Source organism: Poecilia mexicana, unplaced genomic scaffold (assembly GCF_051168715.1).
Source record: "Poecilia mexicana isolate PSO_F unplaced genomic scaffold, ASM5116871v1 scaffold_22, whole genome shotgun sequence".
NCBI classification, from domain to species: Eukaryota; Metazoa; Chordata; class Actinopteri; order Cyprinodontiformes; family Poeciliidae; genus Poecilia; species Poecilia mexicana.
The window spans coordinates 22008644-22026720 of NW_028263391.1; the positions used below are offsets into that span (position 1 = coordinate 22008644).

Consider the following 18077-nt stretch of genomic DNA (forward strand, 5'->3'; position numbering starts at 1 on the left):
AATGGCGTGTGACTCATTTAAACCTTGAATGGAGTCCAGCTTAAAGGAGGCAGCTTTCAAAAAGTGCAGAAAATGTATTTTCAATTCACTTTAATGGACCAATGAGCAGAATATTACTATTGAATCATGACAAATTATTTTTTATCAAGTTTTTTTTCTTTTTGTTTTTGCATGGAAAATCTTTTTGAAAGAAAGAGATTGTGATTTTTTGGTGCCAATTATTTTAGGAATTTGACAATATTGTAAAAGGCTAAACAAAGGATAAAAGTAGCAAAGAAGGCAAAAATAGGCCAACCATCGTTAAAAAAGGTACAGAAGCGGCTATAATACCAACATATAATGCTAATAAATAACTATTAAATAATAAAGAATAAAAATTATTTAAAAACAAATAAATAAATAAATAAATAAATAAATAAATAAATAAATAAATAAATAAATAAATAAATAAATAAAGAGAAACAGAAACAGAAATATTGACACATTATTTTGGCACATTGTTTTTATATGAAGAATATCGCTACAAATTAAAACTTCTTTTATATTTTTTTATATTTCAAAAGTAAAAATCAAACAATCATTTGTTTCTGACGAGCAGATATGCTTGAAGCAGAAGTTTAGCATAATATTCTGACGGTTCTCCTGGTTCCTTTTCCTCAGCGGAAGAATAACTCCGCATCTCCGTGAAGGGGGGAATAAAAACCAAGTGAAGATTTCCAGTCTTGCAACAACCTGGGCATCTCAATAGTTTTTGGAGGACTCGAGATCAGTTGCTTCATGTGGGGATTTCCTCCTTCTCAGAAAGGCTCCACTGCGTCTTTACGCTCTCTGACGGACACACCCCCGACGCGGCTGGAGGAGCCGCTCCGGGCGGCACCGACTCACATTCACGGAAAGGCGTCTGTGTCATCCAGAGAGAAAAAGAAGAAGCTGAACGGTAAGAAATGGTCTCGATTTTCTTTGTATCAGTATAAAAACAGTAGCATGTGGATCAATTAAATCCACACTAACTCAGATTAACAGAGATGTATGAGCAGACGCAATAAAGTCGAGCTCTCCTGACTCAGAGTAAGTAAAGCAAGCCCATTTTTCATGTTTTTGAAAAATAACATTTATTTGTAATGATTGTTTATTCATATGTATGCAGAAGTTTGGCGTCGTGATGTTAATTTCTCAACTACCTGAAATGTCTTGAAACTGAAGGAACGAAGTTTGTCTGAACTTTTACTTTGGGAGTTTTGCGCTGAGAATAACTGATAGCTTCACTGTTTTATCCCACAAATCAACCAAGTTATTGGTTTTAGCTCAGAACAGAAGCAATATCCTTCAAATTTATTATCTAAAAATGAAGTAAACATCGCTAATATTAAAGCTAACTATGGATTTATTGTAGCATAAAACCAGACACAGGGTGTCTCATATCATTTAAAAAATATAAAGGATCAACTCAGGCATAAGATTATGTCCACTGACAGGCAAAGACAGAATAAAACGAATTAAATGACTCAATTCTGACAGATTTATTGGCAAAAGTCAGAACTGTGATTTTTTTTCTTTCAAAATTCACCACTAAATTATCACTGCAGTGTCACACATTTGATCTCAGGTTTGAGATATGACTCAACTATTGACTGGTAATGCTTTCATCTCACTGCATACCAGGTTAGCCACAAGAAAAGTCTAGGAAGTTGAGAAAACAGATTACTACCTTTTGCAAAAATAAGGATAAAGATGCATTAAGTTAACAAAGACTCGAGTGACTCCACCACACCTGCAGGACCTAAAGTTTCCTCTTTAACACCGAGGCATTTCCTCTTTAACACCTAGGCATATGCTAAATGCCAAACATGAAGCAAATCTTAAAAGAACACCATGCCTGTAGTGAAGCATGGTGGTGGCTTTGTGATGCAATGGAGCTGCTTTGCTTCTTCTGGCGCTGGAATATTGCAGCCAAGATGGATTCAACCATCACAGTGGAAAAATATCTCGCTCTCTGTGAGGAAGCTGAAGCCGGGGAATTACTGGACCTTCAAACAGGACAGTGATTTCAGTGACTGATCTTAGTACTGAAGAGGTTAAATTATTTTTGAGGCTATAGTATAAGTAGGCAGCAGAGGAACATTATGTGCTCAAAGTTGATAGAAACAGGAAGATGTGGGCTGTATTTAGGTCTCTGGTCACTCGAATTCTGTCTCTGACTTCTCATTAACATTGATTTAAACTATAGGTGTCATGTGGTATGCCTATATTTAGCAGTTTAGCTAAGGCATTTCTTTGGCCAAGAACTCATGTAAGAGTCTTGAACCTCTTGATCAAGTTACTGAAGAGCTACTTTACTTTACCTCTGCATTGTCTGTAACTAGTGCACAGCATTTTAACAAACAGTCCAGTTTTAAAGGTGCATTCAGGAAATATACACAGGGTTTCTGTAAAGTTTTAAAAAGTAATCTTAAATATTCCCAGATTTTACACACTATAGGTCTTAGCTATCTCTTGTAATGTACAGTCATTTATTTATCATCCTTTTCATCAATAAGTGATATATACTTGTTTTGTGGTTTGTGGTTTTTGATGGGTAATTTAGGTTTTATTGTGCTGTGACAAAACTACAAATCCCATGATGCAGAAAACTAATAAGCTCCATCAAATTTGTGTCCAGACATCACAGCTTTCCTGCAAACCAACAAAAAAGAACAAAGGCCTTAAAACTGAATTAAATCTGTCAATAAGATCTGTTTTTTCTTGTTATTGAATAGCACCAGCCCCTTGATCATGACCATCTCTATTTCAAGCTTTTTAAAGATGATTGAATCAGAAGTTAGACAAAACTTATCACTTATATTCTACTTAACCCATCTGTTATTTTAAAATGTTCTATCGATGTTAATATGTTAAAATCCTACAGTTTATTTTGTTCAAAAGCTTTGAAAACCAAAAATTATGAATCTGAACTGCTATGTTTATGAACTGGTGTCCCCCAGGGCTCTATACTGGGTCAGATTCTCTTTATTTTCTACAGTAACAACTTGCCTTCTGTCTATGGACAATGTAAAATTTCAATCTACACTGTAAAACATTTGAAGGGGGTTTAACTTGGTAACGAAGTCCACCTGCTGCCTTGAAAATGCAATTTAAGTCAACAAGAAAATAGTTTGTTTTAACTCAGAAATTGAAGTTCATTAAGTAGATTTAACAAGAGACAAGTTGTCTAAACATTGATTTTTCAGTTCATTATTCTTGAATTGTGAGTTTTGACTTAATGATGGATTTTAAAGTTATTTCACATGATGCAAGAAAAAACTGTCCTCACCAAGTTAAAGAGCACAAATATTACTTCTACTCACACTATCAGGTGTGAGTTTCAAATTTCAGATCTGATAATGAATTTTATTAAATAATAAAATAATAAAACACTAGAGTCAGATCAATGTAACACACTTCCATGTCAGGATACAGAAACATGCCGCTAAGCATTCTGGGAAATAGTTCCCACTCCTGTCTTTTTCTTTTTTCAGTTTTTTTAAGTGCTAACCTAAAAACTCTAGTTTATTCAACTAAAATTAATGAAAACCTAACACAATTTGCTACTAAGATAGATTTCATGTCTTTCAGTCCCAACATTTATCCAGTAAGCTTTAAAAAGGGAGTCACTGCGAGTTTAAACCTTTTCTTTCGGTTTAATTGCTGAGTTTACAGTGAGTCAACAGTGACTAACTTATGAAATGATGATGTTGACCCAGAGAGATGAACTCATCCAACTTGGTGGTTTCCGATTCTGTCTAACAAATCAGGTGATGAATGGGGAAAAAATGCAAAATGCAGATGAATACAGTGTTGCCACTGAATGTTTCTTGTTGTTCAGAGAGTGAGCCGATTTCACAAGGAAGAACATAACTATTCATACGTCACTGATATTGAAGCAGAACATTATCTAAGTTTGATGTCATTTCAAAATTATGCATGAAGTGGCTCCAAACAACCCCACAAAAGTATATCACAGTTACTTAGAAATGTTTAAGAGTTTTTTTTTTATAAAACGGAAAAAAAAAACTTTGTAGATTTTTTCCTGAATGGAAAAAGTTTATTTTTGCTAACATTTTCTCACAGTCAGCTACACTGATAAAAACAACCAATTTGATCATCTCAGTTTAATTGATGGCAGATATTCTATCCTATAAATTGATGCAAGTTGAACCAACTTCACAAACATCTAGACAAGGTAATTTAACTGAATCAGTTAAAAATTAAAGAAATATCTTTTAAAAGAAAAAAAAGTGAATAATTATAGTGCAAGTGTATATAACGTAATTCAGTAATTCTGTTTTTTTAATCAACATCCATGTCATATGGTCAAAATAACCTTAAAATGCTTAGAAAAGAATTTGCTTTCTAATATTTAAAACTAACCTCAGTTGTAAAATGGGCACACATTCAGACAAAACTGAAAATAAGTCTTTATACTGAAATATATTTCTTGGTGTCTGTAATATGCCTCTGTGGGATGCATAAGTCTGACTGAGATGACTAAGTACATTTATAAAGTAATCCAAGTACATTTCCAGGTTAGGCAAGCCCAAAATTTAAAGATTAAGTGAGTCAAAAATTTGAGTCGGTGTATATTTAATATCTTTAGCTGCATTTTTAAAATCAGATTATAATAGTTAGTGTATATTTATGCAATATATCACTGCTAAAATATGATTATAAGTAAATAATCATTGCAGAGATGATAATCTGTTATAACCAATACAGTTCACAACAAACTATGACATGCAGCGTGAATAATTGACATCCTCTGGTAGAGTTTCTGAGGTGGAAAGAGACAAACTACAATTTTGACATGAAATTGAGAAATAGTGGCGTCAGAGAACGGTGACAAAGAACATGTTGTGTCATCTTACGGAAATAATTCTAGCATGTTATTTCACACACTTCATTTCGTTCTTATGTCTTCTCAGAATGCTTGTTCGGAACAATTTCCTGAAACTTTTAATTTCCTAATGTTTTTACTGAAACAGTCGCCAACACAAGATAACAACAAACCACGATAGAATAAAAACGTTTCGTTTCATAGTTTACATTCTTTGGAAAATGTTCTGCATGGATATATAAATTTACAGGTCCAACTGCACATTAGCAAAACCCCGAATCTGAACTTAGCAGAAATAAAATAATACTAATTATTGGAGATCAGATAACCGGATGGTAAGCTAATGCATCGTGGCATCCGGCTTTCTTCTCAATTAATGGAGGCTAACAGCCAGATTCATCTAATTACAAGAAATTAGATGATTTTCACTTAGTGGTAAAAAACTCTTTTCAACAAATTACCGTTTTTTCTGAATGCCACAACCACTTGGAGGTTTTAATGCTTCCTCTTGTAATTCTGTTTTAGTGGTTCGTCTTATAATAATTTAATTGTTGGTTTTCTGGTTTGAATCCCTTAGAGGTTTTATCATAAATATTGGTTGAGATAAGGGAAGCATGCCACTATGATCCTACATTTCTTTGACTACATCAACTTCCTCTTTTCTTTCCCATGATTTCATTTTCATTTGACTTGTGGTGTGCTTCAAGAGCAAACAGACAAATCAAAATATGTGACTTGCATGCTGAGTGTGAATGCAGGACAGTTTAAATACGATATCCAATCAAATATCTCTTGTAGACCAAATCTCTTGCAACGACAAAGTGATGCGATTTGATGCATCACTTTGGTCCGACTTTAACTCTTAGATAATCTCGGTCTGATTTTGGTTTATATGGTTTGTTTTATACAGTAAATGTGACAAAAAACATGTTTCTGCTGGTGAATATTCAGCAGCTGCCTCATCGTGTTTTGGGGGCATCGGTGAGAGTTTGTGGTGCACCGTGGAGAAATAATAAAGAAGTTGTGTTAAAGGAAAAATGTTATTGACGACAGTCACCTCTAAGATGTTTTTTGAGGTTCAGTTCCAGTAAGATTGAAAAGATTAAATGAAGCAAAGTGCACAGTCAGACAGGAAGGTGTAAAGCAAAACGTGTCTCCTTTGTGTGGTTTGCTGAGTAAAAGAACAAAGAAACAAAGTCTGCAACTTGTCAGTGATGATAAGTTTCCAACATGTTGTACGTAAAAGCTTTTCTCTGGAATTTAAAAAGGAGATCAGTATCATTATGTATCATTTTTTTAATTCATCCAGTCTACCACTGCATTCATACAGATTTGTTTTCATTTTGTAGCTGTGACAAACAAACTCAAAAATATTTTTCTATAAAAGCAGCTACAGCTAACGTGATAAAAAAATAAATCAAGACTAAAAGTATTCACATTTCAAATGAAATGAGATGATTAGTGGTGCAAATCACTATTAAATTCAAGATTTTAAGTTAAGTTTATGTTAAGATTAATAAATCACACAAATACTTGTTTAGATGAAGACAAAAACTGAAAAGAAATTAGCAACAGAAATGTTCAAAATGATAATTATAATGAACACAGAGAGAATAACACAAAGAAATTAAGCTTAATCATAATAAAATAACAAAAGGTTAGAAAGTGAGTAAAAGAATGAAGCAAATGTAAAATTATATATTTGTTCCAAACAGAGGTTTCAATCCATTAGAGCCCATCTGCCTAATCGAACAGCTGCTGTTTCGTCTCTGGATCGGTAGAGTTGACCTCTGGCTCTTTTTATTTGCACGGCTCTGACTAATAACCAGAAAGTCACTTTCCCCACTGTCCTATCAGCTTTTTTAGAATATGCTGACTTACTTAACTTTCACATCCTGAGCAGAACCTCAAAATAACTCTTGAACCCAGTTGCTCTCTTACTGTCTTGTCGTTGAACTGCTTCATGTTATTCTTGTGTTATTTTCTCTCCCTCAGGTAGAAACGATGGGTGCAGACGCCAACTCCACCTTTCTGGACTCGGAGTTTCGCTACGTGCTCTTCCCAGTTGTGTACAGCATCATCTTTGTTGTGGGATTCTTCGCCAATCTTTACGTGCTGTTCGTCCTGCGGTGTCTCCGTGAAGCAAAAGCCATGGGAGAAATACGCATCTACATGACCAACCTGACCATCGCTGACCTCCTGTTTGTTTGTGCGCTGCCCTTCTGGATTGGGTACTACAGGCGTAAGGGGGATTGGGTCTTCCAGGATTTCATGTGCCAGCTGGCAGGATCGTTATTTTTCATCAACAACTACGGCACCATCCTGTTCCTCGGAGCGATCAGCCTCAACCGGTACTGGGCCGTCGCTCGGCCTCTGGATGCAGCCTCGTCGGACCACAGGCGCCGTGGGATCATCGTATGTGTCGTAATCTGGGTGTTTACCATTTCATTGTCCATCCCCTTCTTCACAGGACCAGGTACCAACGATGACGGAAACGTAACTCGATGCTTTGAAGCGTACCACAATCAAACGGAGGATGAAAAGATTAAAGTGGCAATTATTCATTTCTTAATAATTGCAATGTTTTTTGTTGTATTTTTTCTTGTTGTGGTGTGCAATTTCCTGATTGCCCGAAACTTGCTTTCTCAGAGTATGCCTCAGTCAGAGGCTTTCTCTGACACAATCAAGTCCAACAGGACGTTAAACAGGACACTTACGTCTACGTTTAAAAGGCCCAACAAGGCCAGAGGGGTGAAGAGGAGGGCTCTCCAGCTGCTCCTGGCGGTGGTGGGGGTTTTCGTGTTGTGCTTTATGCCCCACCATGTCGTCCAGGGCCCCTGGGCGCTGGCTGTGCTGAACATAAAGGAGGGCTGGGGTCATGTAAACTGGAGCCAGGACACACGGCAGGCACTCAACGACGCCCATCAGATCACTTTGCTTCTGATGGGCTTCAACTGTATCCTGGATCCTGTGGTGTATTTCTTTGCCACAAGGAAGTTCAGGAGGTTCATTGTGGAGCACATCAAAAAGTTATCAAGAGGGGAGGCTTGCTCCCAGTCAGAGAACATCCAAGTGTCCATGGACAGCAGGAACCACAGCCAGAGACTTCAGAGTATCCACCCACAGCCGGATGAGGAATAACTCAATGACAGACACAAGAACACCTGAGAACAGGTGTCTTTATTGGGACATGTCACATACTGAACAGGACTACTGATTTTTTTTACTTTTATGTTTTGTTTTAATGTTTGCAACTTATTCTTTTTGCTAGTTCCTTCACACCCACCCCGGCTCCAGAGGAGTTTAACAGGGGGGGGATCGGCTGACTCTGGGGGGGCAAAACGAAACTATGTAACATAGACAACATCAGTAGCCTACAGGCTACTACTTGTTAAGCTTAAGGTGCTGTATTGGTATTAGCTAGTCATCTTTTATGTAACAGAGATAAAAGCTTGTGTGTGTCTTTGTGAGTTTTGGTCAGAATGATTGTAGGGTTGTATGTATTTATGAGATTATTGATCGATGCGTTTGTTTGGAGCCACCTAGTGGTGTGAATAGTGACTGCATGCAGCGGGTCCATCAGGGACTCTCACAGCTTCCTCCACCAGAAGGAGCGATGGTGGAGGAAGGTGCGAGAGAGGCAGCTCTTCACTTCTTTTTTTACTTAGGGTCATATTTTTCTAGTTCAACAATTAACAAAGTACTGTAAGAATATTTAACATCTACAAATATAATTTGCAAAGTTTTTCTCGTCGTTGGGCTGGAAAAATGTGACCCTATGAGTGGGAGCTGTGCCGGTTGGTGTTCATGGCTGACCACTCGGTCACGACGCTAACCGTGTCTTTTAGTTTTCAGCCTGTCGGACCACTTGGCTGCAGTCAAAGCCACATTGTGAGGAGTTTATATTCTGTATTGTACTAGGTGACAGACGACTAAACAAGAAGAGTTACATTTAGCTAACTTTACCTGCATCCAACAGCTTTACTCAACAGTCGGTTAGTTTGTTTTGCTGGTTTGCTGCCGTGATTCTAACACCTGTAGCTCTGCACAGCAGCAGCAGGTCTCCTTCACTGCTGCACAGTGTAAACCCAGAACGGCTGACTCTGTGGGAGGGCAATGCCCCGCGGGCTGTTGCCAAAAAACTGCACATTTAAGTTTTTCTGTTGATGGAAAAAGTTTTGTGATTTTCTACTTCATTATTTAAGTTGTTAGTGTAGTTCTGGTTTTACTATATATTTTAAAAGTTTTGAAACTCCTTGAGTTTGTTGTATTATTATCTCAAGATGTAATGTATTTTATTGGAAAGCAGATGGTGAAGATTGTTTTTGATTTCAGTGGTAACAGTTTGTAGCAGCAGCTTTCACTCCAACTAGAAAAATTGCTTCTTGCGAAACAGGCATGAGAATGAAAGCGCCTGAACTCAGGGATTGTTTTAAAGAAAACCCTAAAACATATGGCAATGATGCTCACATTCCCTTAAACCAGATGCCTGTGGCTACGTTTTGATGCATAATTTATTTCTGTAGAGTGTAATTTTTAAGAACAGCAGCACTGTGTTTGTGATAAATCTGCCAAATTTGAGAAAGCGACAGCACTGTGGCAGTTGAAGAATTCAGTCATTGGATTACATTGTAAAACCGAAAACAGCCAAAAACTTGTGTAAAACTTAAATCATGGTTTTAGCAAAACCGTGAACTGTATGAAAAGGCTGAAGCATTTGAAAATAGCTGAATACCTTGTGACTTGTTTAAAAGTTAAATGCAGTTTCTAGGTTGATGTTAGCAGAAGTAGTGAGCTGTCAAACAGCACAACGTCTTTGCTGAGTTTTATGGAATTCCAATTAATTTTAATGCTTGGGGCCAAAATTTGCAAAAGAGTTTAAAATTGTCAAAAAATATAAATGTTGAAATTACCAGAAGATATAGCAGAATGCATTCTCACTTGATTTTTAGCTGTACCGGATTCAAGATTCTAAAGACTGAGATTTTGTGCCATTTTCATAATTATTAATCATCAATGATATTGGAAGGAGACCATCTGTGAACATCAATTTTTACATCTTAATTGGATTTCGGTCTGGACTTTGACTAGACCATTATACCACCTAATATGCTTTGATCTAAACTCTGGCTGTATGTTTAGTGTCCTATTTAATTTCCTTTTGGGATTAATAAAGTATTTTTGAATAAGGTGAACCTTCCCTTCCCTCTCCTGCATTTTGCAGCCCCAGCAGGTTGTTTTTGCCCTGTATTTACCTCCATCCTTCTGGCCATTTCTATCCCCTCGGTATGATGCTGCAACCACCACGTCTTGCTTTGGGTGTGCTCAGTTTAGGTGGACCAACATATCTTGGTGTGACTCTTTCCGCTCCTTAACCTAATTTTGGTTTAAATTTCTCCACAACTTCCTCCTTGAGCTGGCTGTGGTTCCTTGTTCTTCCTGATCCTGTTTGGTCAAAAATGTTCTCACAAAACAGCTGGACCTTTTACTAAATTACGCTCAGATGGACTTTATTTATTGTACAATGACTTTTGAAGCGTGAATTAAGGCATGCTGTGTGCTTCAGAGTTTGTCTCTTAAATATTTTGAAACCATTTCTCATTTCCTGTCTGCCAGTGCTATACATGTTCTGTGGCTTTAATGTGAAAACGTGAAATTGTTCAATGGCTAAAAACATGTTTGTAAGAGATTGTATATTGATAACATGCTAATAAAACTATGCAAATGAACGTCACACATGTTGTATTTAGTTGGTGCATTCTGCAGTATTTCTGTTCTTACTGAGAAAGCAGAAGTTTTATAAATAGAAGGACATAAAAAGAGACCACTGCATTGAAACCCTCCTGATTATTCCACCAAATATCTGAACTCTTCCTGAGTTAAAACATTAGTATTGTTGTCTCTAATGAATATGAACTTGTTTTCTTTGCATTATTTGACGTCTGAAAGCAATGCATCTTTTTCGTTATTTTGACCATTTCTCATTTTCTGCAAATAAATACTACATTTTTCCATTGAATTCTTCAGACATGTCAGTAGTTCATTGAAAAAAAAAAAACAATGTTCATTTTACTCAGAGAAACTGGTAATTTTAAGTGGTCTCTTAATTTTTCCAGAGCTATATAAGCATTTTTATAACTTTTATTTTAGATAACCATGTAAATCTTCATGAAAGGTTTTTAATGAAACAGGACTTGGTGTTTCTGTTCTTTTCCCCAGCCTCTCTTTCTTATTATCATATTTTATTTTATTATTTTAACCTCTGATCTTACCTGAGGCAAGTGAATACGGTACGCTGCCTCCTCTGGAAAGCTTCGCATGGTGCTTACTGTGGTTTGCATGAGTCTCAAAGCCTTTGACATCCATTCCCTAATGACGGAGTGTTTCTTACCTGTTCTTGAATATTTTTAGTCTGGGGTAAGATGCGTTGCATCATGCTGCATTCAAACAAACACATCTCATCTACTTCTTAACATTGATTCATTTTGGTTTGGATTTTTTTTCTTGAAGGGGATGTATTATGCAAAATTCACATTTTGCACATTTTTGTAGGTTTCTACTGTTTGGAAAGAAACAACCCAAGTCATTTTTTGGAAATAAGTTAAAGTTTTTTGGTATCAAGAAAATGAACTGAAAAATGAACATCCTGATTATTAAATCACAATCAGTGTTTACTGCCTCGTTGCTTAGCAACCCCACATGGAGCTCCAGCTCTTTTCACTGCCGTGTGCGCTGCACAGTGGCTGCTGGAAAAGACAAGTGTTGACTTATTATCCAGAAACCACTTTCTGCAATTTTGTTGATTTTGCAGGAGGCTCCACTACTGCTTCTCTAAGATGTATGGTTATATAATTGTGCAACTGTTTGCAGCCATTTTCACATGTGAGTATAAACAGTGAGTTGGGACTTATTTGGATTTAAAGTGACAGGAGGCCCTAAAGCAACTCTATGTGAGAGGAGCTAAAGGAGCAGAACTGATCAGGATGAAATCTTATTATCTGACAATGATTTAGCGCAAAACATGTAAAAGTAAGTTTAGCATGACCGTTAGGTCTGTATTAAGGAGGTGACCTTTAATAAATGAAATCACCATTTGGAAACCGTTTACCTGAGAGGAAAATTACTTTACCTGATGTCTTAAAATTACCCAAACTGTTACATGTACGTGTGAAAAAAAGAAGCAAAAACAGAAGAAATCTGAAAGAAGCAACTGTTTTTCAGGCTGTACTGCTCAAGATTGATTGTAATTACTCCACACTGTGGCACCACTTAGCCCTAAGTGGTGCCACAAACATTTTTGACAACTTGGCCAGAGACCACAGAAGGCTTTCACCACGTTGACATTGCGAAAAAATGTGTAAAAGTAGATTAAATCTAACTGAAACCATAAAACACGGAAGTTCAGACAGCATTGCAGAGATTACCATAGCAACCAAACAATTATTTGACTCCACACCCACTCACATCATCAGTTATGACAGAGTGGAGTAGAAATCGTCCCTTGCGAGGTTGGAAGGGTTGAGGTCAGTGTAGGGTTCAGTATTGCTTGTATAGTTCATGTAGACATCAACATCAGCATCATTTGTCTGTGGCAAATTCCTGGAGAAAGAAAATTTTTGATTACTCTTGTCATATTGCACGTTTTTTACCCAGAGAGATTCAAGAATGAAACTCACTTTGGGATCACTTCAGGTGGCGGCGGGACATCTAATAGAAAATAAATACATTTTAAAGATTCACAAATGCTTTAAATAAGAATTTGACTCAACCAGATTTATATTTACCTTTCTTTGGAGCATCCAAAACGCTTAGTTTGTTGCCAGATCTTTCCCAAAAGAACCAACCCAGACCGGCGATGATGCCAATCAAGATCAAGATAGTAAAGGCAAAGGCTGCTTTTCCTAAGTTCTCTCCTAGGGAAACAAGATGGGGAAACAGATTGTCAACAGAGACAAAAACTTCAAGTTTTAATGTAACAACAGACATGAAAACAGACAATACGGTTAAAGCATGGTCCAGTTTTGAAGATTTTTCAGTTTGGTTCAGTTGTTACAGTTTATTATCTGAACTTAAGGAAGATTTGGTTGATTTTATAATGCAGGTTTATCTTGATTACTTAGAATGATCAAGAATGACAGTTATTCAGTTCATATAATGAAACTCAAACACAGTAACTTAAAGATTTGCACTGATTGCAGTTTTCTGGCAGATCACAGACCTGTCACTTCAAATTTTGGCCAATATAGATTTTTTAAAAATAACTGGTGGGCTGCACAGTGGTGCAGTTGATAGCACTGTTGCCTTGCAGCAAGAAGGTCCTGGTTCAATTCCTGGCTCAGGATGTAATAAGATGTGGTTTCCAGAAAGGAGTAAAACACTTTCAAGATAGGTGACATCCTCTGAAAATGTCAAATGCAGCTTTCTGGAAGAGTTTCCACATATGGAATGCATTTTCTTATGCTTGTTTTTGCTGTTGAATTATCACTATGACGACACGCCTATGCTTAGAAGTGAATAAATATTGAAGGGCTGCAAGACCCTGTTGGCGTTGGCTCGTCAGCCGCAGATCAGTCTGACAGGCTTCTCTCCTTGCTGCAGACAAGGCTTTATGTCCTTGTGGTCATTTCAGAGTTATGATCTCTACAATTTAGCAATCTGACCCAACTGAGAAGATGTTTTGAAATGAATTGTCATCATGCAAAATCAGGTAATAATAGAGAAAAGATTATTTAAAAAACCAACCGACCTGCTGTTGATATGGAGACGATGTACACAGCGTGAATCTGGCTCACGCGCTCCACATTCCCAATGCGGATTTCACATCTGTACATCCCAGTTTGTTTGGGCTCGGTGAGGAGCAGTACCTGACCCAAACCCACATTTTCCCAGCTCTGATTTTGAAGATGGTACCTGGACCAGATAATGTTTTGTGGTGGGATTATTGTTTGACAGCGTAGCTCAACTGTTAGACCTGCAGCAACTGGGTAGTCTGGTGTGGCCACAAGATGCAGGGAATCCAGTGGTATTGTTGTCGCTATTGTTGTTGGTGCTATAGTGGAAAGAAGCAGAAGAAGATAAGAAAAATAGAATATTTTCATAAAAAAATTATAGCAAAGCAGTGTTTTCTTTTGTTTGTAGCTTTTAGTTCTACTAAGCATAGTTTAGAGATTCATGATCTGCCATAATCTTATTTTAGAATTAATATTTCATACATATATGGTTACTGTACTGCATCATTTTCCTGTATAATCTTTAAACAGCACAACTAGCACTATGTTTAATTGTTTTTATTGGAAATATCATACAAAATAAAGAGTCTTTTTGGGTATAGATCATGAGATTATGGTGACAAGTTGGGTTTTCTGTTTATAAACACTTTCTTCATATGCTTAAACAAACTAAAACAAATCTATCTTGTATGATCTTACTGAAAATGGAAATGTCAGGAAGAGATGCTGTGGGGACCAATTCTCCAATCAGCTGACAAGAATAAATCAGGCTGTTTTTCTAAATCACTTTTATTAAATGGACTGCACTTATATAGCACTTTTCCAGTCATTTTGACCACTCAAACAAAGCTTTACACTGGAGTCACATTCACACACCAATATGCAGATTGGTAGGCAGCTTGGGGGTTAAGTGTGACACATCGACATGTGGTAGGAGGAAGCTGGAATCAAACCTACAACTTTCTGATCACAAGATGACGACTCTACCCACACAGTCACCCCTGACTTATTTGAGTGAATAAGATTCAAAAACATTAAGAATATAACTCCATTTCAAAGCTGTCACAATAATAACTACAACTTCACAATATATAAGAAATTTATTATTAGGGTAATTGTATGCAATATCAACTTCAAAAAGTTGAGAAAAAACCCCCGCAAATAATGTTTATACTGACAATTAGAAAAGTACAAAACAGTTGTTTCTATGCCAAAACAGAAGTCACATAAAACCCTGCTGTTGTCTGTAATGAGGTCAAAGCAGAAGTATGCTAATACTGTCTAGTTAAGTTGATATAATTGTTGATTTATTGCACCATATCATCACTACAACTTCCAACATTATTGCATGTTTTATTAATATTGCCCAGCCTGATCAATATACCATATTTGAAGTCAACTCTAGTTAACTTAAAGCTTTCTGACTTTCTAAATTTAAAGTAAAATTGTCATTTGGAAGTGATCTGGAGAGAAGTGGTGAAGATATGTTAAAAGTTCTGGAAACACACAAAGAACAAAAACCAAACAAAAAACAGCCATTTTTTTTGTGCAAATAAATGTCACAGTTCGTTACCTAGCAACCTAAATCCAAGTCCAGTGCCTCACCTGGCAACCCAAGTGCAGCTCCACCCACTCCAATCAAGACGCTAAGCTACCTCTGTGGAGACGCTGTATTTTGCTGTGTCCATTCATTTTCTCCCAGTCACGGAGAACCCGGCTACGTTGCTTCATTTTATTTTTGCCTGCAATGTTTTTGAAGAAAGTTGTAGTTTGCTGTAGTTTCTGAAAGAGTCCTCTGAAAACTACCAACACTACAGGCAGGATTTACCAAACCACATGGACTGAGGGAAGGTTATGTTCCTACTACTTGTCACAAATCTGCAGATGATGGCAATATAAGTAATGATGCGTTTGTGTGTTTTGTGTTGTTTGGTATGAACATGATTTGTCAGTTAGCATAAGCTAACATTGTGCTAACTGACGCCTTTGCTAGCCCTGTGCCTCACGTTACATTACTCACAATGTCTGCTCATTTACTGTCAGAATTATAGTAAACTGGAGGAGATGCAGTGTTTCTGAAAATATGCTAGATGCCTGGACATTACCAACAGTCTGATTTTCCTTTTTAATGTTTAGAGAAGTGCTTTCTCCTCTAACCTCGAAAATATATGTAAAGAAAAGATTGCATTTACGGAATTTTTTTTTTTTGTGCTGAATTAATTTGCTTTTGGTTGTGCTTTGCGGTCAGATATGTAAGGTTGTACCACTGTGTGTCTGCTTGTATCCATTTTCAGAGTCTGAGGCCCTAAACTCTGAGTTAGGAGGGCGACCAGCAGCAGCTCATTTAGCCCTCAATGAGCTCAAAACAGGCAGAACTGATCATAATTTTGTGTATTAAATGTAATTAACACGTTTTGTATAGCACACAGACCTATCTTGGCTTGTTCAAGGGAGCAAGGCAGACCTCAAATCTTTTGAATAGATTGATGTTTTATTACTTTTTTCTGGAAAATGTTTGATTAGTTTGAGGCTTGGAGTGGTTTACCCAGCATTAAACTGATATCTGTTCACATTGTGTCTAATCCAGGCGTTTGAAACCTTGAGGGTTTTATATAATCCAGGCATTTAAATGCATGTTTTTTAGGAACCTCAACAATTAAGGACATTAATAAAAATGTGTGTTGAAAGCACGTCATTTTCAGAAATGACGTTTTCTCTCTTCAAACTTAAGCTTTATTCCATGCCCAATTTTTTTCCTCCAAAAAAAGGATTCCGTATTTTATCAGATTGTGTAGAAAACCTGCATTTTTTTTTATGAATTTGTCCATAAAAAGGTGGACAATCTAGACCTACGAATCTCTGCTGGTTTAAACCCCAGCTTTACTTTTACAAAGCTACTGTTGTCTTTTAAATCAACTAAGAAAAAAAGAAATCCAGGTGTGTATTACCTTCCGTCGAAGTTGTCCTCATCAGGTTTGTAGTTGTGGATGAAGTAGTACTCACGCATTTCACTGCAAAGACATTTTAAAAGGCATCAAAAAACAGCTGTTCTCACTTTTTGCCTTGAGACATTTTACTTACCTGTGCTTGCACACAGGGAAAAAACAAGAAAGCAAAGAAACATGTTGTATGTGATGAATCTGCTCCTGTTTCTTCTGTGTGTGATATGCAACGCTGATTTATTGTTCAACTCCAAACTCAGGAGGAAGTATGAGACATGGAAACTGTAGGAAGAGAAGTCTCAACTTCCCTTCATTAAAAATTTACAAAACAATGCGATGATTGATCACACAAGCTTCCACAAAGGAAGAAAAAAACAAAACAAAACCCTAGCACGCTCCGTTTTCCACAGCATGAGCACAGAAAGTCAGCAGAGGTTTTATAAAACATAATTTGGTCGGGAAAAGTTTCTAACATTTAAAATCTGCCACTCCGTTATAACCTGAAGGAAGAACTGCGTTTTTTTTCTTACTAGCTTTTATTGGATTTTTTAAAAAACAAAGCTGGCAGGCAAGTCTATCAGAAACGCAACACGTTTGGTCTCGGAGTTTCATATCTCCGACAGAAGTCTCCTTCAGGCTCAGCTTGAGACGGCAGCTCAGATTGTAGCAGGCAGATTGGATTGCTGACCTGAGGGAGCTGCTCACTGGCTGCCAGGAGGAGCAACTGGATTTTAAACCGTTCTGCACAAAACAAAGAAACCTGCTTCAGAATATTCAGCAACCTTGTCTGACAGTCGGCATTTTAATTTAGTATCTTCTCAACATCTGTCAAAGAGCTGTAAAAAGTTTTTGCCCCATTTTTTTTTTTGCTGCCAAGTCACTTGAGTATTTCAGTTCGTCAGGCTAGCTTTTATTTTAAACAAAGATCTCAACCCTGCCTGGTTCAATGTGAAACAGTTTTAATTAGCTACATTTTTTAAAAATTGAGCTCAGTATCACAAACCACACCTTAATCCCAGAAATCACTTAAAAGGGCAGTTTTATACATTTCCCAGGCACACAGAGCTATTTTGTAGCACAATAAATTAAATATGTTGCCTTCAATTGTTAAAAAATTGCTTAAAAGAAATTTGACTTCGCAAATTTGACGCCTTGAAATTGGGCCTCTGTCTCTTTAAGAAGCTCCCGCTCTTTCTGATCTGCCTTCAACAACCGTTCTTAACAGCAATGCACTGAGAAGTAGTTCTCATAACGCACTCAGCAGACGTGTAGTTCCACCAGTCGTTTACTAATTGATGCTGCCACTAGTCTGGAGGAACTGAGTAGAGAAGACGCAGGGATGGGGTGCTCTGTGGGGCAGAAACTCAGCTGGGTTGCAGCTCTATGGAGGAAGTTTGTTGATACTCCGAGTGGTTTCCACACCACAATCAAGTGATTTCTTCAACATGCATTAAAGAATCAGAGCAACATCATGATATAACGCTCAAAAAAGTTTCTTATGTACTAACCCAAGCAGATTTGTTTGCCAACATGAAA

The 18077-nt window shown here is 37.1% G+C and overlaps 2 protein-coding genes across 2 annotated transcripts; one reads left to right on the forward strand and one right to left on the reverse strand.

Annotated features, from left to right (window-relative positions):
* The first annotated feature begins 490 nt into the window (after positions 1-490).
* ptafr (platelet-activating factor receptor) lies at positions 491-10604 on the forward strand. The gene is made up of 2 exons (XM_015002041.2): positions 491-937; positions 6866-10604. The coding sequence occupies exon 2, from the start codon at positions 6875-6877 to the stop codon at positions 8009-8011; it is 1137 nt and encodes a 378-aa protein (XP_014857527.1). The 5' UTR covers positions 491-937; positions 6866-6874; the 3' UTR covers positions 8012-10604.
* Positions 10605-12066: 1462 nt separating this feature from the next.
* On the reverse strand, positions 12067-16833 carry LOC106926877 (uncharacterized). Its single transcript, XM_015002044.2, has 6 exons — positions 16681-16833; positions 16548-16610; positions 13617-13919; positions 12655-12783; positions 12547-12577; positions 12067-12469 (listed from the first exon to the last, which is right to left on the reverse strand). Exons 1-6 carry the CDS (start codon positions 16721-16723, stop codon positions 12343-12345), a joined length of 696 nt encoding a protein of 231 aa, XP_014857530.2. The 5' UTR covers positions 16724-16833; the 3' UTR covers positions 12067-12342.
* Between the last annotated feature and the right edge of the window lie 1244 nt (positions 16834-18077).